At 42.7% G+C, this 23045-nt stretch overlaps 1 protein-coding gene across 1 annotated transcript in view; it reads left to right on the top strand.

The window, feature by feature from the left end:
• Positions 1–23045, top strand: part of DNAH6 (dynein axonemal heavy chain 6) — a 270144-nt gene that overhangs the window by 184161 nt on the left and 62938 nt on the right. Inside the window, exons 56-61 of the mRNA XM_061155236.1 lie at positions 1217–1381; positions 6286–6353; positions 7527–7707; positions 9128–9307; positions 13762–13995; positions 20529–20664. Coding sequence (XP_061011219.1) covers positions 1217–1381; positions 6286–6353; positions 7527–7707; positions 9128–9307; positions 13762–13995; positions 20529–20664 — 964 coding nt within the window. The remainder of the gene's footprint in view (positions 1–1216; positions 1382–6285; positions 6354–7526; positions 7708–9127; positions 9308–13761; positions 13996–20528; positions 20665–23045) is intronic.

The following is a 23045-nucleotide window of genomic DNA, read 5'->3' on the forward strand; positions in this document are numbered from 1 at the left end:
AAAAACAGTATAAAGGCACAAAATTGTATTGTGGGTAGTAAGGGAAACTTTTACCTTATAAACTTTTGCTTTAAGAAATTGCATGCTCAGGTACCACATCGCAATTTAAAATAGATTTATTAGCTATTGTTGTTGTTTAGTCTCTAAGTCATGTCCAATTCTTTGTGACCCCAGGGACTGTAGCCCCCCAGGCTCCTCTGTCCATGGGATTTTCCAGGAAAGAATACTGGAGTGGGTTGTCATTCCCTTCTCCAGGGGATCTCCCTGACCCAGGGATTGAACCCAAGTCTCCCACACTGCAGGCAGATTCTTTATCACCTGAGCCACCAAAGAAGTCCAGGTCTTGTTAGCTATAAATTACATCAAATTTTGGCAGCTCCCAGGCCCCCATTACATACAAGCTGATATAAAGATGTTAATCATGAGGGTTGTTAGAAATGTCTACATGTCCATGTTCTTACCAACAATCAGATTTGCTTTGAGGGGGGTACAAATTACTCTCATGTAGAGTAGAGATCTACAAACTTTCTGTGAAGAACCAGATATTTTGGGTTTTTCAGGTCACATACTCTATTCTTGCCTGGAGAATCCTCTTGGACAGAGGAGCCTGGTGGGCTGTGGTCCATAGGGTCACACAGAGTCAGGCATGACTAAAGCAACTTAGTATGCATGATCTGTCTACAAACATTCTCTGAACAAATACTCTTCTTTGTTTTGTTTACTTTGGGGTTTTTGTTTATTTGTTTTACAATGCTTTAAAAAGGTAAGAACCATTCTTAGCTCAAGAGCTATAAAAAAACAGGCCCCATTGGGCCAGATTTGGCCTGCAGAATGGAGTTTGCCTGCTCCTGACCTATAAAAACCATGAAGGTGAACAGAGTTTCCTTTGTCTGGGACCTGTTCAAGGACTACCCTGTGGATTCTTCTTTCTTAGCTACTTTCTCTTCTTTCTTAGCTGCTTTCTCTTGATGAATTGTGTATAAATCTAGCCCAAATAAATATATGACATTCCCATGTTCTTATCTCTAGAGTATCAAGGAAACAAACTCTGGAAAATGTACACTGTTAGAGGCAGTGAGAGGAGTTTAAGAAATATCCATAAGATCACTGAAAATTTGTCTGTTCAGAGTAAAGTTTAAATAAGAAATTTGAAAAAGTTGCTGCCGTGAATTTAATGCCTTTTGAAAATATATTTTTTATTATTTTAATGTTTAAGCTTAGAGAAACCCTGGATCCAGCTCTGGAACCCATCCTGTTGAAACAGACTTTCATCAGTGGTGGACGACTGCTGATTCGCCTTGGAGACTCGGACATTGATTATGATAAAAACTTCAAGTTCTACATGACGACCAAACTACCAAACCCCCACTACCTGCCTGAGGTACAAGCTGCAGGCCGGGAACCCCCAGCCTGAGAGGATTTTACTGGTGTGATGGGTCTCCTCTTGCTGAAAGGAATGACTCCTCCTAATCCCTCTTCCCCTCTTCACTCCCTCCTCCCACCATCTTCTACTCGCTTCTCTTCAGAGTCCTGACTGACTCCAGTCACCCTTCTGCTCACCTTCTGATTGGGACTCAAATCCCTCCCACTGCTGGGTCCCCAATCCCCACCCTGTCTCACTTCCCTGCACTCCTTTTCTGCTCTCCAATCATTCTAATGAATCATCTAATTCTAATGAATTCTAATCATCTAATCATTCTTCAAGAAAATTAGAGATACCAAGGGAATATTTCATGCATAGATGAGCACAATAAAGAACAGAAATAGTATGGACCTAACAGAAGCAGAAGATATTAAGAAGAAGTGGCAAGAATACACATAAGAACCATACAAAAAAGATCTTCACGACCCAGATAATTATGATGGTGTGATCACTCACCGAGAGCCAAACATCCTGGAATATGAAGTCAAGTGGGCCTAGTGGAGGTGATGGAATTCCAGGTGAGCTATTTCAAATGCTGAAAGATGATGCTGTGAAAGTGCTGCAGTCAATATGCCAGCAAATTTGGAAAACTCAGCAGTGGCCACAGGACTGGAAAAGGTCAGTTTCATTACAATCCCAAAGAAAGGCAATGCCAAAGAATGGTCAAAGGACCACACAATTGCACTCATCTCACATGCTAGCAGAGTAATGCTCAAAATTCTCCAAGCCAGGCTTCAACAGTATGTGAACCGTGAACTTCCAGATGTTCAAGCTGGATTTAGAAAAGGCAGAGGAACAAGAGATCAAATTGCCAACATCTGTTGGATCACTGAAAAAGCAAGAGAGCTCCAGACAAACATCTACTTCTGCTTTATTGACTGTGCCAAAGCCTTTGACTGTGTGGATCACAACAAACTAGAAAATTCTGAAAGAGATGGGAATACCAGACCACCTCACCTGCCTCCTGAGACATCTGTATGCAGGTCAAGAAGCAACAGTTAGAACTGGACATGGTACAGCCAACTGGTTCCAAATAGGAAAAGAAGTACATCAAGGCTGTGTATTGTCACCCTGCTTATTAAACTTATATGCAGAGTTTATCATGAGAAACGCTGGGCTGAAAGAAGCACAAGCTGGAATCAAGATTGCCGGGAGAAATATCAATAACCTCAGATATGCAGATGACACCACCCTTATGGCAGAAAGGGAAGAACTAAAGAGCCTCTTGATGAAAGTGAAAGAGGAGAGTGAAAAAGTTGGCTTAAAGCTCAACATTCAGAAAACTAAGATCATGGCATCTGGTCCCATCACTTCATGGCAAATAGATGGGGAAACAGTGGAAACAGTGTCAGACTTTATTCTGGGGGACTCCAAAATCACTGCAGATGGTGATTGCAGCCATGAAATTAAAAGACACTTACTCCTTGGAAGGAAGGTTATGACCAACCTAGAGAGTACATTAAAAAGCAGAGACATTACTTTGCCAACAAAGGTCCGTCTAGTCAAGGCTATGGTTTTTCCAGTGGTCATGTATGGATGTGAGAGTTGGACTGTCAAGAAAGCTGAGGGCCTAAGAATTGATGCTTTTGAACTGTGGTGTTGGAGAAGACTCTTGAGAGTCCCTTGGACTTCAAGGAGACCCAACCAGTCCATCCTAAAGGAAATCAGTCCTGAATATTCATCGGAAGGACTGATGCTGAAGCTGAAACACTAATACTTTGGCCACCTAATGTAAAGAACTGGCTCAAAAAAACCACTACAATATTGTAAAGTAATTAGCATCCAACTAATAAAAATAAATGGAAAAAAAAAAAAAATAGCATCTCCAAAAAAAAGAAAAGATCCTGATGCTGGGAAAGATTGAAGGCGGGAGGAGAAGGGGACGACAGAGGATGAGATGGTTGGATGGCATCACCGACTCAATGGACATGAGTTTGAGTAAACCCCGGGAGTTGGTGATGGACAGGGAGGCCTGGTGTGCTGCAGTCCATGGGGTCACAAACAGTCCTACACGACTGAGCAACTCAAGTCAACTGAACTGAATCATTCTTCTCTCTCCTCGGAACCAAGGCCATCTGTCCCCTCTTATTGTGGCTGAGAAATGACTCAGAGCCTGAGAGCCTCCAGCAATGGGGGGATCTGTCAATGTCTAAGTGTGCTGGCGCCCAGCAGACAGCCTCAAATGAGAAGATGGCCTGCTTGAGAACTCTCGTGACCGATGACATCAGAGGGTCATGATTCTAATGCCTGGAGTCTGTACTTAGAGCTCTGGGGGAGGGGCATCATGTCCCCTTCCTCGTGCTCTCAGACTATTGAGGGGAGCTGTGTGAACCCCACATCCATCCACAAGTCTCTGAACCGCAGTAAGATCCAGAAGATTCCCTCCTCTTGTGCTGCAGAGCCGGAGGCAGTTGTAACAGAAAAGAAGACAGCTGGGATTCCTCTCTCCCTCGTCACAGGGAGCTCTGAGGGGCAGCTCCTCCTACCCACCTACCCATCCCCACTTCCCTTCCCCACCCGCTCACAGCCTGGGGCTGCCTCCACTCCAGACACAGCCGCTAGCTCTGCAGGATCTTCCCAGCCCCACAGGCCCCCACCCCTTCTCTAGTGGTGTCCAAGGAGTGAGAGAAGGGAATTTTCCTCAAATTCACTCCTCTAGAACTCCCAATAAAAGTCATCTTGGAATATAACATTCCAAAGAGTATCATTTCATTTTAATGACTGAATCCTCATAGCTGCCTGTCTTCCCTAGATGTATTCAGGTTGAATTGACACCCTTCTTGCATAAAATGAGGGAAATGCTCTTAAAAGCCTAGGTCAGGGTTTTGCTTGTCAGCCTCAAAGGGTTTAAATGCCTAGCCGCTGCCAGAGCTCACTTCCCAAGGGCCATTTTAGGTTTAAGAAAGCTTAGTTGGTAAAGAATCCACCTGCAATGCAGGAGACCCTGGTTCAATTCCCGAGTTAGGAAGATCCCCTGGAGAAGGGATAGGCTACCCACTCCAGTATTCTTGGGCTTCCCTGGTGGCTCAGATGGTAAAGAATCTGCCTGCAATGCAGGAGACCTGGGTTCAATCCCTGGGTTGGGAAGATACCCTGGAGGAGGGCATGGCAACCCACTCCAGTATTCTTGCCTGGAGAATCCCCATGGACAGAGGAGCCTGGCAGGCTGCAGTCCACAAGGCAGCAAAAGAGTCGGACACAACTGAGTGACTGAGCACTACTCATGTGCTGATTCACAGCCTTCAGTTTCTCGCTTATTTAACTTTCAGGAGAATATCACACACCTCCCCAATTCGAGCTCTGTAACTGCAGGTAGATTATTCCACTTCTTGGATCATCGAGTCAATCAGCTAAAGTGGAGATAAAGCTTGCTTCAAGGATTTGTCTGTGAAGGTTAAATAAGAATAATGTGTGTAGATAAAAAACAAGGTCCTACTGAATAGTACATGGAACGATATTCAATATCCTGTGGCAAACCATAAAATGGGAAAGAATATAAAAGGGAATGTGAATGTTTACATATATGTATATGTATAAAGCTGAATCACTTTGCTGAGGAGCAGAAACTAACACATTTTAAATCAACTATGTGTCAACAAAATTGTTTAAAATTTTGTTAAGAATGTTTATAAAATAAATGACATTTAAACACTACATGTATGATTTTTGCTGTTGACTTACTCCCTGGTGGCTCAGATGGTAAAGCGTCTGACTGCAATGCAGGAGGTCTGGGTTCAATCCCTAGGTCAGGAAGATCCCCTGGAGAAGGAAATGGCAACCCACTCCAGTATTCTTGCCTGGAGAATTTCATGGACAGAGGAGCCTTGCTGGGTACAGTCCATGGAGTCACAAAGAATCAGACACAACTGGGCGAGTTTCCCTATCCAAGTGATGTCAGAATATTATAGCAGCAATTTTTCATAAAAATAGTATGATGAGACAAAGTATATAAAACTCTAGCATCAGTGGTTTCTTTTTAACCCAGGCAAACTATGTGAAAGCCATATAGCTTCTTTTTAACAAAGGTAAACATTGTGAAAGTCACTATAAGTGATTTTTATTAGCCCATTTAGCCTCACAAATACCCTATGCATTGTTGCTTCCTATTTTCCCAGTTTTTCTCTTTTTAAAAAAAAAAAAAAACTTTTTGACTGCACCAGATGACATGTGAGATCTTAGTTCCCTGACCAGGGATCAGACTTGCACCCCCTGCATTGGAAGCACTAATCTTTAGCCACTGAACCACCAGGGAAGTCCCCTATTTTCCCAATTTTTAAGGATCAGGACCTGAAGCTCAGAATGGACTGGCTTGTTCTACGTCACATGCACACTGACAGGTAAAGCTAGAATTTGAGCCTGCTTCTTTCTAACCCTTTGCTGGCTCACCTTTCCGTAAAATACAATTCTCTAATGGTGGCATTTGAGGAGCAAGATTGTCACTCACGGCAGTAGAGAAAATTGCATTATAATTCTGGGAGACATGAGACTTCCCTGGTGGTCCAATATCTAAAACTCCACACTCCCAATGCAGGGAGCCTGGGTTCGATCCCTTGTCAGGGAACTAGATCCCACATGCCACGATTATGCCACAGCTAAAGATTCTACATGCTGCAATGAAAATCAAAGATCTCACATGCTGCAACTAAAACCCAGTACAACCAAATAATATAGCTAAATAATTAAAAAAAAAAAAAAAGAACTTAGTGAGACTAGGATTTTATTGCTTGCCTTGTGTGGGTAGCAAGTGTGCTCACCATTAGACCTGGAATACATTCAGCTGGGCAATAATGAGCCCTGTTCTAATAAAGAAAGCTGTCCATATATTATTAGTCTGAACCAGTTACTCTCTGCTTCTCTTCTAGGTGTGTATCAAAGTTACCATCATCAATTTCACTGTAACCAAATCAGGTCTGGAGGATCAGTTGTTAAGGTAAAAAACAAAGGGCAGGTGGGGAGGGAGTGGCAGGGAGAGCAAAGATTTCCTCATATTTTGTTTAGAAATTTTGACAAGAAAAAGATTAGCTTTCAAATAGAGGTATGGGGGCAAATGATGAAAGGGCAAGTGAGGGGAGACATCAGTTTGCATGTTTAGACTAGAGAAGCTAGAGGTATAGCCCCTTTCTTTTCTTTTTCTTTTTAGATTTATGTGTTATTTGGTGGACATTCTGAGGGCTTCGAGCCTGGGAGACAGGACTTTCAGATCATTCTGAAGGACTGCTCTGAAGAGGCAAGGAGGGGAGCCAGGATATATAAGAGTTTTTGCAACAAAGTAACCACAAGGTTGCTGTTAATTAAAGAAAACTTCCCTCATAAAAGGGCTTCCCTCATAGTTTAGTCAGTAAAGAATCTGCCTGCAATGCAGGAGACCCAGGTTCAATTCCTGGCTTGGAAAGATCCCCTGGAGAAGGAAATGGCAATCCACTCCAGTATTCTTGCCTAGAGAATCCCAAGGACAGAGGAGCCTGGTGGGCTACAGTCCATGGGTCACAAGAGTCAGACACACTTTAGAGACTAAACCACCACCACCAAAGAAAACTGGATTAAGTTAAGGAATCTAGTGCTTTTCTATGTATGGAAAGATGCAAGAATCTGAGCTCCCTGAAATTATTCCTTTGATATGCATCTTAGCTATCTGGGGAAAGCATCCTGTGCTTTCTCATCATGAATAAAGCCCCCTTTTTAGATGCAACCAAGAATTGTTTCAGAGAGGTGGTAGGATTTCATGAGTCTCCCCTCTTAGTAGGAAAAGAATGTTCCAGGCACCATTTTCAGCTTGGGATAAGCAGTCGTTAGAAACAGAAATTGAATGATTAGAGAAATGAAGCACTGTACAGATTTTCCTAAGAGAAGATGAGCGGAAGCCATGGGAACTGTGGTCAGGTGCTGGTCTCTGAGATCTAAGATAAAGAATTAAAATTGTATGTAATGCAGCAAATAGTCACTGGGGACACCCAGAAGAGGGGCCTATGCACTAGGATTTGGCTGGTAGCATTAATATTCAGGTAAGTAGTATTCAGGATACAAACAATGAGATATTCAGAAAGAAAAATAGAACCCTAGAGCCCTGAGAAAGACCTAACTTAGGGATTCACTTTGGCACCAGTGATGTCGTGCGACTCGAGAGGCCTGAATTGGAAGAACAAAGGATCAAGCTCATCGTGAGGATCAACACTGATAAAAACCAACTGAAAGCTATTGAAGAGAAAATCCTGAAAATGCTCTTCACATCTGAGGGAAATATTCTGGACAATGAAGAACTCATTGACACACTCCAGGATTCAAAGGCAAGTGAAATATTTTTATTATTTATAACAGTGTGTTACTTCAAAAGATATAACTGCACCCTTTAAGGGTCCTGCCAGTTTATTTTATTTTTAACTTTGTGGGGTCTTCATTGCTGTGCATGGGCTTTCTCTAGTTTCACAAGTGGGGACTTCTCTCCAGTATCCTATCACCTGTATCTGTAAACTAGTTTCTGTCTGCAAGGCGTCGCCTTGAGGACATCCTTCCTATAGAGTAGAGACATCATTCTTGTACAGTAGAAACCAACACAACATTGTAAGCAATTTTCTTCCAATTAAAAAATAAATTTAAAATTTTTCTTTTTTTAAAAAAAGAGTAGAGTCAGGATTGATTGCTCCTAGGCTGCACTTATTGCCACTTCCTGCCTATAGTTCGTAGGCCAGTGGTTCTATAATGATTGCTCATGGTCCCTGCCCTAGACCCTGTGACTTCAAATCCTAGGATTTCCCAACCTAGGGATGTCCACACCTGAAGAAGATGAGAGAGTGGTGAACAGGGACAGACAGCAATAGGGAAAGGCAGACTGAAGGAGACAGAGAAGGGAATCTTGGAAACCCCACTGTCCAGAAGGCTCCCCAGAGCCACAAACCCAAAAGACAGAAAATCAAAAGAGCAGCGAGAGACCTTGACATCTCTAGCTTACTTACGATTACGGTTATTGTTTGGTCACTAGTAGTGTCCGACTCTTTGCGACCCCTTGGACTGTAGGCCACCGGGCTCCTCTGAAGACCCAGGCAAGAATACTGGAGTGAATTGCCATTTCCTCCTCCAGGGGATCTTCCCAACCCAGGGACTGAACCAGTGTCTCCTGCATTGGCAGGCAGATTCTTTAACACTGAACCAACAACCCTTCTCAAACAACAGCTTCTACCCCCGGGTTTCCCTGTATGTACACCTGGAGTACTGGGAAAAGAGAGAGAACATTAGATTTCCTTGTTACTCCAGAGTGGGATGTGGTACCACTGCTTTTCGGGCTCTCTCCAACCCCCTCTCGAGAGCAGTTTCATGGATATCCTTTCTCCCCTCCTATCTCCTTTCGTTACAGGAACCCTGGATCACTTGAGGACTGCTCATGATGAAGCCAGGGAGCAATTGCGTGTTAGTGTTTCCATTTCAGAAGGCACCCAGGTTCCAGGCTCAGAGAAATTCTGCTGCACTTCTCCCCCAGTCTCCTGGTTGCCTATTTTCTTCTGCCCATCCCTAACTCTGCCTGGAAAGGAGGTCAGCTCAGTTAGAAGGAGGTCACTGAGTCCTGAGACTGAGTCATGTGTCTGGGGAACCTCCTTATTATAATCACGAATTCGTCATCTTCTTTCTTTCCTAGACATAACTGGGTATGTTCCCCAAATCCCACCATTTTTTGGAAGCACATCAAGGACTTGTTTTCTTATGTTTATTCAGATCACTTCCGGTGCCATTAAAATCAGACTGAAGGAAGCTGAGTCTACTGAACGGATGATAAACATCGCTCGTGAGAAGTATCGTCCTGTGGCCACTCAAGGCTCTGTTATGTACTTTGTCATCGCAAGCCTCTCAGAAATAGATCCCATGTATCAGTACTCACTAAAATATTTTAAACAGGTAAGTGCATGGTTGTTGTTGTTAAAGAAATGTATCAGTGCCTCATGAGCGAAATGAAGACGGGCATGGCAACCCACTCCAGTATTTTTGCCTAGAGAATCTCATGGGCTGAGGGGTCTGGTGGGCTATAGTCCACAGGGTCACAAAGAGTCGGACATGACTGAAGTGATTTTCACTTCCACTTCAGGAGCAAAGAGGCTATTTCTGACCCTCCATAAAAATAAGTGAGGACTTCCCTGGTGGTCCAGTGGTTAAGACTCTGCACTCCCAATGCAAGAGACATGGGTTCAATCCCTGGTCAGGGAACCAAGGTCCCCTCAGGCTGCAAAGTGTCCCCCCTCCCAAAAAAAAAGACACAATATGGCTACCAAGTGGGCGAGGGAAGGGTGGGATGAACTGGGAGATTGACATATACACACGGTTGATACTACAAGATAGATAATTAATGAGAACCTATTGTATAGCACAGGCAACTCTATTCAGTGTTCTGTGGTGACCTAAATGGGAAGGAAATCCAAAAAAAGAGGGGATATATGAATGCTTGTGACTGATTCACTTCACTCTACATGAAGAAACTAACACAACATTGTAAAGAAACTATACTCCAATAAAAATTAATTTTTAAAGAGACATTAAAATATTCAGACAATTTTTATACACTAGACCAAGCTTCGTTTTTCCTCTAGATGTCTTGTTTAGTCCCCTTGGTATGGTCAGGGGGCCAGCAGCAATAGGAGCTGCAGGAGAGAATGGTAATGAACTGAGAGAAATAGGAGGCACATTGTATAGACACACCTGGGCTCTCTTCCAACAAGATGTGCATCTGTTGCAGCAGCCTTTACAAGCCTTTCCACTTGTTCCCAATGGCAGGGTTGCTGTTCTCACAAGGGGTTGCCATCTCCCCCTTTACTTGGTGGATATTAAACCAAGCTTCCCAGGTAGCACAGTGGTAAAGAATCCACCTGCCAAGGGACAAGACTCAAGAGACACAGGTTTGATCCCTGGGTCAGGAAGATCCCCTGGAGAAGGAAATGGCTACCCACTGTGGTATTCTTGCCTGGGAAATCCCATGGACAGAGAAGCCTGGCAGGCTACAGTCCATGGGTTCACAAAAAGTTGGACACGATTGAGCACAGACACACACACACACACACACACACACACATATTAGACCAAGCTAGTTAAGGAGAGGTAAATCCTTTCATTCCACCTAAATGACTCTGATAATGCTTTTCTCATCCTGGATGTTTTGCAATTCATACTTTTCAAGGTTTTTGTTTTTTCATTTTAGCATGCCTCACAGCTTGAGGGATCTTAGTTCCCCGACCAGGGATTGAACCCAGGCTATCAGCAGTGAAAGCACTGATTCCTAACCACTAGATCACCAGGGAATTTCCATGCTTCTCAAAATCTCCTTTGAGCAATAAAAATGAAGATGCTCTGAAAATATGTTGGACTGACAGAAAAAAAAATTGTAGGATGAATCATCGAAACACTGGAATTTTTCAGTTTGGAAGGGAAACTAGAAACCCAAAACACAACTGCAGGTGACAACCCTGGCCAAGACATCCTCTACCAAACCATCCATAAATCCGTTTCACACTGAAATCATTTAGGGTGTGTCAGGATTCACTATGTTTTATTTGAGCACTGAACTTACCACCTCTTCACTGGACTTTAAACTCTGCCTCTTGTCAGGTTGTTAAAGAATGCCCAATCCTCTTTTTTTCTGAGTGTGTTAAAGTAACAATTCCATTATTCTTTGTTGACTAACTCTCCCAATTCTCTAGAATAACGGTATGCCTCTTTGAAGCTCTTTAAAAAAAAAAAATTTTTTTTTATTGAAGTAGAGTTGATTTACAATATTGTGTTAGTTTCAGGTGTTTATCAAAATAAGTCAGTTATACATACACATATTTTTGTTTTGTTTGTTCAGTCTTTAAGTCATGTCCAACTCTTTGCAACCCCATGGACTGCAGAACATTAGGCTTCCCTGTCCTTCTCTGTCTCACAGAGTTTGCTCAAACTCATGTCCATTGAGTCTGTGATGCCATCCAACCATCTCATCCTCTGTCACCCACTTCTCCTCTTGCCCTCATCTTTCCCAGCATCAGGATCTTCTTCGATGAGTTAGCTCTTCACATCAGGTGGCCAAAGTATTGGAGCTTCAGCTTCAGCATCAGTCCTTCCAATGAATATTCAGGGTTGATTTCCTTTAGGATGGACTGGTTGGATCTCCTTGCAGTCCAAGGGACTCTCAGGAGTCTTCTCTAGATTCTTTTCCCATGTAAGTCTATTGAGTAGAGCTCCCTGGGCTTTTAATTTTAGGGAATGGAGGCTTGTCTTTTGGTGAGGAGCCTGAGAGAGTCAGCTCTTGTACTCCATCCTGTTGGCAGGAGAAGTGGATACAGCGAGGCCTGCACAAGGGCTGTGCAGCATTTTTAGGGGCGAGTGAAGCATACTTCTTGACCCCGATCTGCTTTGGTCCTCAGCTGGCTTCCAGCAACTAGTCACGTTTGACCTACCTGATCTCCCCACGAGCAATGCATCTTGGCCTCTCTAAAGGTGACCAAAAGATTGGGCATCGTGACCTCACCTCACATCGTTGCCCTTTGTGCTGTGGATCCTCAAAGCTGAAGCCACATGGGTGGCCCTCCCCAGTCACCACTGCAAGATGCTCTTGCCCACCACTTCCAGGCAAGCCCATCAGTTCAGGCTGTGCTCAGCTTCATCACACAGCCTGAGACCCTTGGGAACTTTTGGATCTTTTCTCCTCCGTTGCCTTTCACTACTTGGAAGTAGCAGGAAATGGGTGGGGCTGCTTCTGTCCCTCTCACATGAAACCTCAATGCCAGCATCTCTGCCTCCTTCCTGATATTCTTGTAATGTGTGTAGGGCATCTTTTGGGAAGTAGACCTGTTCCCAGAATTTCTATGTAGGAAGCAGGGTGAAAGTCTCCTTTAAAACTGAGAGCGTGTGCTCAGTCGTGTCCAACTTCTTGCAACCCCCTGGACTACAGCCTGCCAGGCTTCTCTGTCCATGGAATTTCCCAGGCAAGAATACTGGAGTGGGTTGCCATTTCCTCCTCCTGGGGATCTTCCTGACCCAGGGATCAAACACATGTCTCTTGTATCTCCTACACTGGCAAGCAGATCCTTTACCACTGAGCCACCCAGGAAGCCCCCTTTAAAACTGGTTTCTCAAATTTCAAAGAAAAGTCTTGCACATTCTTCCCACACACTAAGAATTATCTTGTGGAAATGCCAAGAGGAGGGCATGACTCTGACATCCTGCCCTGCTAAAACCATGCAACCCAGAATGGGACTTGAACTTACAGTCTTTTAACCGAGATCAGGCCAGGTCTCAGGGCTTAATGAAGGTCACGTTTTTGATGTCTTATCACAGAAAGAATTCAGTGATAGACAAGGTGATAGGTAAGAAGTGAATGTATTTAGAGAGAAACATACTCCACAGACATAGTGTGAACCAACTCAAAAGACCAGACTGGCCCCAGGGTATGGGGATGTCACTTTTTATAGGTGTGGGTAATTCCATGAGTGGGAGGAGTATTCCAGCTATTATGGGGAAGGAGTGGATTTCAGGAACTGGGCCACTGCCCACATTTTGACATTTATGGTCAGCCTTGGAATTGTCAGCTTCCCTGATAGCTCAGTTGGTAAAGAATCCACCTGCAGTGCAGGAGAAGGGATAGGCTATTCACTCCAGTATTCTTGGGCTTCCCTTGTGGCTAAGCTGGTAAAGAATCTGCCTGCAATGAGGGAGACCTGGGTTCAATCCCTGGATTGGGAAGATCCCCTGGAGAAGGGAAAGGCTACCCACTCCAGTATTGTAGCCTGGAGAATTCAGAGTCGGACACAACTGAGTGACTTTCACTTGGAATTGTCAGGGCACCTGTGGGTATGTCATTTAGTTTGCTGATGTATTACAATGAGGCTCAAGGTCTAGGGGAAGTCAACTAATCCGCCATCTTGAACCTATTTGATTCTAATCAGTTTATGTTGTGTCCTCGGGCTATGTCATTGTTTTAAAGGTTGTGCCCTGCCCCCTTCTCTCCTGCTTCACTTAGACCTCTCATCCAAAGTGATTTATCAAATGTGATTTGAGGATATGAGAAACTGGTTCTGCCAGCTCACTCACCTTCATTTTCCATTTTCTGTCCCACATCAAGATGATCCCTACAGAACAGTCAAGAATTTGGCATTGGTCCATTTCTGGAAAATGGGGAGAGGAAAAGGAACACACAGAACACTACATATAAATGTGTGAATTGGGGATGAATCCTGGACTTTTGTCATTGTACACTGTTCACCTCCTGTGCTGCTACACATTGAGTCACTGAATTTGGGGGAGTCCGGGTGAAGAGCAGGGATTTTTTTTTTTTCCTTCACAAAATTGAATTAAATCAGAGACACTGATAGAATTCTCTTTCACAGTTGTTCAACACAACAATTGAGACGTCTGTAAGGATAGATGATCTACAGCAGCGCATGGAAATACTGCTGGAACAGACTCTCCTAACTGCTTATGTCAATGTGTCAAGAGGACTTTTTGAACAACATAAACTGATCTACAGCTTTATGCTCTGTGTTGAGATCATGCGTCAGCAAGGAAGGTTAACTGAAGCTGAATGGAATTTCTTTCTTCGAGGTTCTGCAGGACTGGAGAAGGTACCTGTTTAAAGTTTAGACAGTGAATGTTATTAGATAGAGCTCATAAGCACCTAGCAATGCTCCACAGTGACTCTGGTAACCGAAAGGTTTACCTTCAGCTGTGTGGCCCACTGGGAGTCTGGGACCCCAGCTATAACTTAGTCCTGTCTTTAGTAGCTATGTAGTGACTATAACATTTGACCTCTTTATGCAGCAGTGTCCTCACCTATAGAAAAGGGATTTTGGAAATAACCAGTGAGGTAGCATATGGTGAAGCCAAATCCAGCCTCTCCACCCTGACACCAAGTTAAATCTTGGAGACAGAGTTTTGGGTGAAGTAGAAGAAAATAGCTTTATTGCTTTCCAGACAGAGGGGGCCACAGTGAACTAACACTGTGTGTCCCAACCTAGAGGGGATGGTGGAGAGTTTTAGAGTAATGGTTCAAAGAGGGTGTGATCAGCTTGTGGACATTGTTTTGAATGGTCGGTGGTGAGGTGAGTGAGAGTCAGCATCATCAGCCTCTGGTTCCAACCCTTCTGGTGTCTCCATGCTTGTGGGCATCTTACCATCACTAACATTTAACTTCTCCCACCTGGTGGGAGTTTCAGTATCTGCAGAACACCTCAAAAATACTGCTGTGTATATCCATGAAGGGGAATCAGACTTTGCCCCAAGGCTGCACTATTGTTTCTTGACTGTATCCCCCTTGCCTCCACATCCCCTCCCTTCCCTTATTAGCAGCTGATTGAACCTGCTTCTTTCTGACAACGGTCCATCCAGTCAAAGCTATGATTTTTCCAAAGTTACATATGGATGTGAGAGTTGGACCATAAAGAAAGCTGAGCGCCAAAGAACTGATGTTTTTGAACTGTGGTGTTGGAGAAGACTCTTGAGAATCCGTTGGACTACAAGGAGATCCAACCAGTCCATCCTAGAGGAAATCAGTCCTGAATATTCATTGGAAGGACTGATGCTGAGGCTGAAGCTCCAATACTTTGACCACCTGATGCAAAGAACTGACTCATTAGAAAAGACCCTGATGCTGGGAAAGATTGAGGGCAGGAGGAGAAGAGGATGACAGAGGATGAGATGGTTGGGTGGCATCACAGACTCAATGGACATGAGTTTGAGCAAGCTCCAGGAGTTGGTGATGGACAGGGAAGCCTGGCATGCTGCAGTCCATGGGGTCACAAAGAGTTGGACATGACTGAGTGATTGAACTGAACTGAACTGAACCTGCTTATTGGAACTCATGGGAGGTTATGGAGGCTGAATGAAGCCTATTTCCTGTAATCAAGAAATCAAGGGACACAGAAAGGTTTGGGGCCTATGAGACCCAAGGGTCCTGCCTGGTTTTGATGGGAACATGTTTTAAAAAGTTGACCATTTACAAATGGGAAGAGTTAAAATCCAGTAAAAGTAGTAATTCACAGATCTGACCGTAGTGTTTGTGAAGTCATGATCCTCTCTTGCCTGGACACGTCTTTCATTATAAAACATGGGGAAGAATAGAACTTGCTTGTTGCCTTCTGTAATAACATAATATTTGTCTAACTTGCTCCAGTCCCTCTAACTGGCCTAACCCACCCACATACCACAGACCTGGTCACTCACAGATCAGAAGCACAGCCACCCGACCCTTGACTACCATCCAGCCCAACTCTAAACTCTTGGCTTTGTTCTGTCCATCTGAAGCCCTGCCCTTGGCCCCTACAGACCTGACACCTGCACGAGCTTGCCAGTATTTGAGCCTCAATGTATCACTGGGACATTGGACTTCATGCTTTCGTTTGACCCAGCACTCTGAGTCAAGCCCAGGCAAGACCTCTCCACCCAACAGTCCTGCTTCCCTGACCCTCACCCTCCCTGCATATATACGTATTCTATTAATCCTTCCCTAACACTGTTTTCTTGCCTTTTCCTACTGTTCATGGGGTTATCAAGGCAAAAATACTGGGGTGGTTTGCCATTCCCATTTCCAATGGACCATGTTTTGTTAGACTTAAGGTCCATATAGTCAAAGCTATAGTTTTTCCAGTAGTCATGTTCTGATGTGAGAGTTGGACCATAAAGAAGACTGAGCACTGAAGAATTGATACTTTCAAAATGTGGTGTTAGAGAAGACTCTTGAGAGTCCCTTGGACGGCAAGGAGATGAAACCAGTCAATCCTAAAGGAAATCAACCCTGAATATTCATTGGAAGAACTGATGCTGAAGCTGAAGCTCTAATACTTTGGCCACGTGATGCAAGGAGCCGACTCATTTAGAAAAGACCCTGATGCTGGGAAAGACTGAATGCAAAAAGGTGAAGAGGGCAGCAGAGGTTAGATGGCATCAGTGACTCAATGGACATGAATTTGAGCATACTCCGGGAGTTAGTGAAGGACAAGGAAGCCTGGCATGCTCCAGTCCATGGGGTTGCAAAGAGTCAGACATGACTTAGCAAATGAACAGCAATACTCAAACCAGGCAAATCTATAGAGATAGAAAGCTTTCAAAGTTTAGTTCCCAAGCACTAAATTTTCAAAGAACTAGTTTTAGCTGTTTAAGGCTAGAGGGCATGGGCAGGTGGGAGGGAAATTGCTAAACACATCATGGTTTTGTGTGTATATGTGTGTCAGGAGATAAAATATTCTATAATATTCTAAAATTGACTGTGGTCATAGTTACAATAACTGTGAATTTACTAAAACACACTGGATTGTATGCTTTAAATGAATGAATTCCATGGTATCTGTATTGTATCTCAATAAGCTATTTTAGGGCTTCCCAGGTGGCTCAGTGGTAAAGATCCCACCTGCCAATGCAAGAGACGTGGGTTTGATCCCTGAGTCGGGAAGATCCCCTGGCGAAGGAAATGGCAGCCCACACCAGTATTCTTGTCTGGAGAACCCCGTGGACAGAGGAGCCTGGCAGGCTGCGGTCCGTGGGTTTGCAAGTTCCCATTGAATTGCTTTGACATCTGGGTCAGAAATCAAATGGCTGTGTAAATGTGGGTCTGTTCGTAGGTTCTTTATCACAGCAAGTACTGCATCAATAATAATAGCAAAATACTCTGGTTCTTTTAAACAGGCACATTATTTGAACAGTCACTTCATAAAGGAAGAATAGCCAATAAATATTTGAAAAAGTGTTAAACACCATAACTCATGAGTTCTATATTAAAACTATCATGAAATGATGGCATCAAAATGACTACAATTAAAACAACAAGATCTCTCTCACGTGTGGAATCTAAAAAGGAAACAAACAAAAGAAAACAAAAAAACAGAACTCATAGAAACAGAGAATAGATCAGTGGCTGCCAGAAGCATGATGTGGGGAGAAGGAAAAATAGGGATTTTGTACTTTTAAGCATTCAGTCAGTTCAGTTCAGTCGCTCAGTCGTGTCCGACTCTTTGCGACCGCATGAACCTCAGGATGCCAGGCCTCTCTGTCCATCACCAATTCCTGGAGTTCACGCAAACTCATGTCCATTGAGTCAGTGATGCCATCCAACCATCTCATCCTCTGTCGTCCCCTTCTCCTCCTGCCCTCAATCTTTCCCAGCATCAGGGTCTTTTCCAATGAGTCAGCTCTTTGCATCAGGTGGCCGAAGTACTGGAGTTTCGGCCTCAACATCAGTCCTTCCAATAAACACCCAGGACTGATCTCCTTTAGGATGGACTGGTTGGATTTCCTTGCAGTCCAAGGGATTCTCAAGAGTCTTCTCCAACACCACAGTTCAAAAGCATCAATTCTTCAGTGCTCAGCTTTCTTGACAGTCCAACTCCCACATCTATAAATGACTACTGGAAAAACCATAGCCTTAACTAGATGGACCTTTGTTGACAAAGTAATGTCTCTGCTTTTTAATATGTTGTCTAGGTTGGTCATAACTTTCCTTCCAAGGAGTAAGCGTCGTTTAATTTCATGGCTGCAATCACCATCTGCAGTGATTTTGGAGCCCAAAAACATAAACTCAGTCATTGTTTCCACTGTTTTCCCATCTATTTCCCATGAAATGATGGGACCAGATGCCATGATCTTAGTTTTCTGAATGTTGAGCTTTAAGCCAACTTTTTCACTCTCCTCTTTCACTTTCATCAAGAGGCTCTTTAGTTCTTCTTCCCTTTTTGCCATGAGGGTGGTGTCATCTGCATATCTGAGGTTATTGATATTTCTCCCAGCAATCTTGATTCCAGCTTGTGCTTCCTCCAGCCCAGCGTTTCTCATGATGTACTCTGCATATAAGTTAAATAAGCAGGGTGACAATATACAGCCTTGATGTACCCCTTTTCCTATTTGGAACCAGTCTGTTGTTCCATGTCCAGTTCTAACTGTTGCTTCCTAACCTGCATACAGGTTTCTCAAGAGGCAGGTGAGGTGGTCTGGTATTCCCATCTCTTTCAGAATTTTCCACAGTTTATTGTGATCCACACAGTCAAAGGCTTTGGCATAGTTAATAAAGCAGAAATAGATGTTTTTCTGGAACTCTCTTGCTTTTTCAAGGATCCAGTGGATGTTGGAAATTTGATCTCTGGTTCCTCTGCCTTTTCTAAAACCAGCTTGAACATCTGGAAGTTCACGGTTCACGTATTGCTGAAGCCTGACTTGGAGAATTTTGAGCATTACTTTACTAGCGTGTGAGATGAGTGCAATTGTGTGGTCGTTTGAGCATTCTTTGGGATTGCCTTTCTTTGGGATTGTAATGAAACTGACCTTTTCCAGTCCTGTGGCCACTGCTGAGTTTTCCAAATTTGCTGGCATATTGAGTGCAGCATTTTCACAGCATCATCTTTTAAGATTTGAAATAGCTCACCTGGAATTCCATTACCTCCACTAGCTTTGTTCATAGTGATGCTTTCTAAGGCCCACTTGACTTCACATTCCAGGATGTCTGGCTCTAGGTGAGTGATCACACCATTGTGATTATCTGGGTCATGAAGATCTTTTTTGTACAGTTCTTCTGTGTATTCTTGCCACCTCTTCTTAATATCTTCTGCTTGTTAGGTCCATACCATTTCTGTCCTTTATTGAGACCATCTTTTTGCATGAAATGTTCCCTTGGTATCTCTAATTTTCTTGAAGACATCTCTAGTCTTTCTCATTCTATTGTTTTCGTATATTTCTTTGCAGTGATCACTGAGGAAGGCTTTCTTATTGCTCCTTGCTATTCTTTGGAACTCTGCATTCAGATGCTCATATCTTTCCTTTTCTCCTTTGCTTTTTGCTTCTCTTCTTTTCACGGGTATTTGTCCCATTACTTCATGGCAAATAGATGGGGAAACAATGGAAACAGTGACAGACTTTATTTTCTTGGGCTCCAATATCACTACAGATGGTGACTTCAGCCATGAAATTAAAAGACACTTGCTTCTTGGAAGTAAAGCTATGACCAACCTGGACAGCATATTAAAAAGCAGAGACATCACTTCACCAGCAAAGGTCCATCTAGTCAAAGCTATGGTTTTTCCAGTAGTCGTATATGGATGTGAGAGTTGGACCATAAAGAAACTGAGTGCCAAAGAATTGATGCTTTTGAACTGTGTTGGAGAAGACTCTTGAGAGTTTCGTGGACTGCAAAGAGATGAAATCAGTCAATTGTAAAAGAAATCATCCTTGAATATTCACTGGAAAGACTGATTCTGAAGCTGAAGCTCCAGTACTTTGGCCACTTGATGGGAAGAACTGACTCATTAGAAAAGACCCTGATGATGGGAAAGATTGAAGGCAGAAGAAGGGGTCAAGAGAGGATGAGATGGTTGGATGGCATCACAGACTTGATGGACGTGAGTTTGAGCAAGCTCTGGGAGTTGGTGATGCACAGGGAAGCCTGGCATGCTGTAGTACATGGCGTCTCAATGAATTGGACATGACTGAACGACTGAAATGAACTGAACTGAACTGATAAAAGCCTCAGGCAAATATTCATTAAATTTTCAAAGACCTAGTTTCAGTCTACAATTATAGCTGTTTCTCTGTCTCTTTTAAAACTATTTACCCACATGTAAGAGCTTCATGAAATATTGCCAGATGGCATATGATACTTCTCCCTGAAATTTCTGGGAATATGTGAAATGATTAGACATATACACTCAGCCCAGCTGGAAGGAGATTACTACTTGTCTTGCTGCTTATTTTGCTCTACTTCTCAGATTTCCCTGTCTCCTAGAAGTGAGAACATCTAGGAACTGGATTTGGAAACTAGTTCTCTAGGGGAAAAAATCATCAATATAAGAATATTTGAGGGGTGGGGAGAGGCCGGTGTGGCATGTTGGAGAATAGGCTACAAGTAGACTTTACAGATTTATTGTTAACCCTTCACAAGATCAATGACTTTCAGCACATGTCAACATGAAAAGCTTTCATCAGCTGCACTTAATTTCAAACACCAACAGGTAGAATTGATTCAACAGCATATCTATTTCACCATATCTTATATCTGTCCTGGGCAAATGGTTATTTTTAATATGCTACTAGAGCTTGATTTTTCACTTAGACAAGGTGAAAGCATATTCTGTGGTTGTCTTTGTGAATTACTATTCACTTTTTTTCTGTCTTCTAACAGGAACGCCCACCTAAGCCCGAATTTCCCTGGCTGGTTACTGCCATGTGGTTTGCCTGCTGTGACTTAGAAGAATTATTTCCAGTTTTCAAAGGACTTACACAATATATAGTGTTATATCCTATTTCCGTACGCATAGGTAATACATCAAAAAGGATCTGCTATAGGAGGTTGTAAACAAATTCATGAACCTTAACTTTAAAAGTCTCCTTTAACCTCTTCTGCAGTATCAGTATTTTTCACTAGGAAAGTCTTCATTTTTAAGAAATTCTGAATTACTTGTTTGCCCAGTTTCTTTAGGTAAATGTTTGGCCCATGAATTTTCAATATTTCATGCTTACAATTACACCCATTTTAAGGAGATGAATTTACTTCCAAGTATTGTTTTAGCTTCACCTCATACTGGTTTTGGCTTCCCTGGTGGCTCAATGGTAAAAAGTCTTCTTGCAATGCAGGAGACACAAGTTCAATCCCTGAGTCGGGAAGATTCCCCTGGAGAAGGGAATGGCATCCCACTGCAGTGCTCTTGCCTGGAGAATCCCAAGGACAGAGGAGCCTAAGGGCTACAGTCCACGGGGTGGCAAAGAGTCAAACACAACTGAGCATGGCAGGTTGTACTTTTTTTTAACTTCTTACTGAGGGATAACATACATATGGAAAAGTACACAAATCAAAATCAACAGCCTGTTATAAAATACTAATTTTGAGCTACTACCCAAGTCAAGAACTAGACCAGCACTAGCATCACAGAATTCCCTTATACTCCTTCATAGAACCCTTTCCCTCTTTCCCAAAGGTTATGCCTGCTCTGAATTATAACAGTCTATGTTACTTTCCCCCCATGTTTTTATTATGTGTATGTAATCTTTGCTGTTGTTGTTTAGTCACTAAGTCATGTCTGACTCTTTTGCCACCCCACGAACTGTAGTTTGCCAAGTTCCTCTGTCCATGGGATTTCCCAGGCAAGAATACTGGAGTAGATTGCCATTTCCTCCTCCAGGGGATCTTCCTGATCCAGGGATTGAACCCACATATCCTGCATTGACAGGCAGATTCTTTGCCACTGAGCCACAGGGAAGCCCCAAGTAAACTTTAATTCAAACCTATTAATTGTGGCATTTATTTTACTGTTTTTTACACCTAACCAGTCATTTTCTAAGAGAGAGATATTAAGGTGCACCACTGTGACAATTTCTCTGTAATTCTTGAATTTCTCCCATTATATCTTGTGGAACTGATGTTGTTAATTAAGCATCAATAGGTTTAGGGTGATTGTCTTCCTAACAAGTAAAATACCTGAATAGTGCTTTTTGCCTTAAAATACATTTTCTAATATTAGTATTACTAAATATTATTGCAGCAGGACTGTCTTCATTAGTATTCCCTCTGTATATTTCTACATTCTTTATTTTTATCTCTTCTGGGTCATCATCATGTTTCAGTGTATCTTTAGTAGGATTTTGTTGTTTTGAGCAATGTGGCAGTCTCTTTTTAAACAAGCAATTTTTAATCCAACTATTGTAAAGTTGGTTATACCTCTATTTCAGTGGCTCTCAACTGGGGAAGATTTGTTCCCCAGGGGACATTCTGAAGACATTATTGGATCCCACAACTGGGGTGGTGCTACAGGCATCCAGTAGGTAGAAACCAGAGGTGTAACTAAACATCCTACAAAGCTCAAAACAACCAGAACAACCCTCCGCAACAAATGACCACTTGACCAAATGGCAGTAGTGGCAGGGTTGAGAAAATCCTCATTTATTTGGACTTACTTCTGTCACCTTATTTATAGTGATTTTTCCCTTGGCATGCTTTTTCTTTATTTTTTACTTCTTCTTTCTTGCCTTCAGGTCAGTTTTCCACATTCTTTTTTTATTTTCCTTGTACTGATTTGAAGTTGTGTGTTCTGTTGTTATTTTTAGTAATTATTCTTCTACTTCTCATATGAATGGGTTTTTTCCTGAGTACACCCAGTAACTGTTGTGGTTTAAAGGCTATGTGGACCAGAAATTCTGGGATCCTTATATGCTCATTTAATTTCTAAATAAAGACTAGGGAAAATAAAATACTCTTCAGTAAATAAACCAAATGAAAATTGTGTTTCTATATTATGGACCAATTAAATAAGATGGCTAGAGGAAGAGGTAGAACACAGAAGAAAAATACTCATAGGAGAAGTCTAGTGATGGACAGTTGCGGAAAGACCCAAAGCAGAAGGGGCTAGATGGAGCTTCATAAACATAGAGGCAAAGAAAGAGGTAAAGGCTGAAAGACAAAGTAATTCTGGAAACAACTCATCATGTTTGGACAAAAGGCACCATTTATTTCTGTCATCTGAGACTAAAATTTTAGTACTTTAAAACAACTTCCTTGCTTTCATTTGTTAAATTTCAAGGTTGATTCTGGAAATCCTGCAGTGTTACGAAGGTTTGTATGTGATAGGATGGCTTATGTTCTGAAAGTGAGCTTTAGGTCTTTGCAGGTGAAGTTCAGTAATTAATTTCAAAGCCACTCACCTTC

The sequence above is a fragment of the Dama dama genome, chromosome 11 (assembly GCF_033118175.1).
Source record: "Dama dama isolate Ldn47 chromosome 11, ASM3311817v1, whole genome shotgun sequence".
NCBI lineage: Eukaryota > Metazoa > Chordata > Mammalia > Artiodactyla > Cervidae > Dama > Dama dama.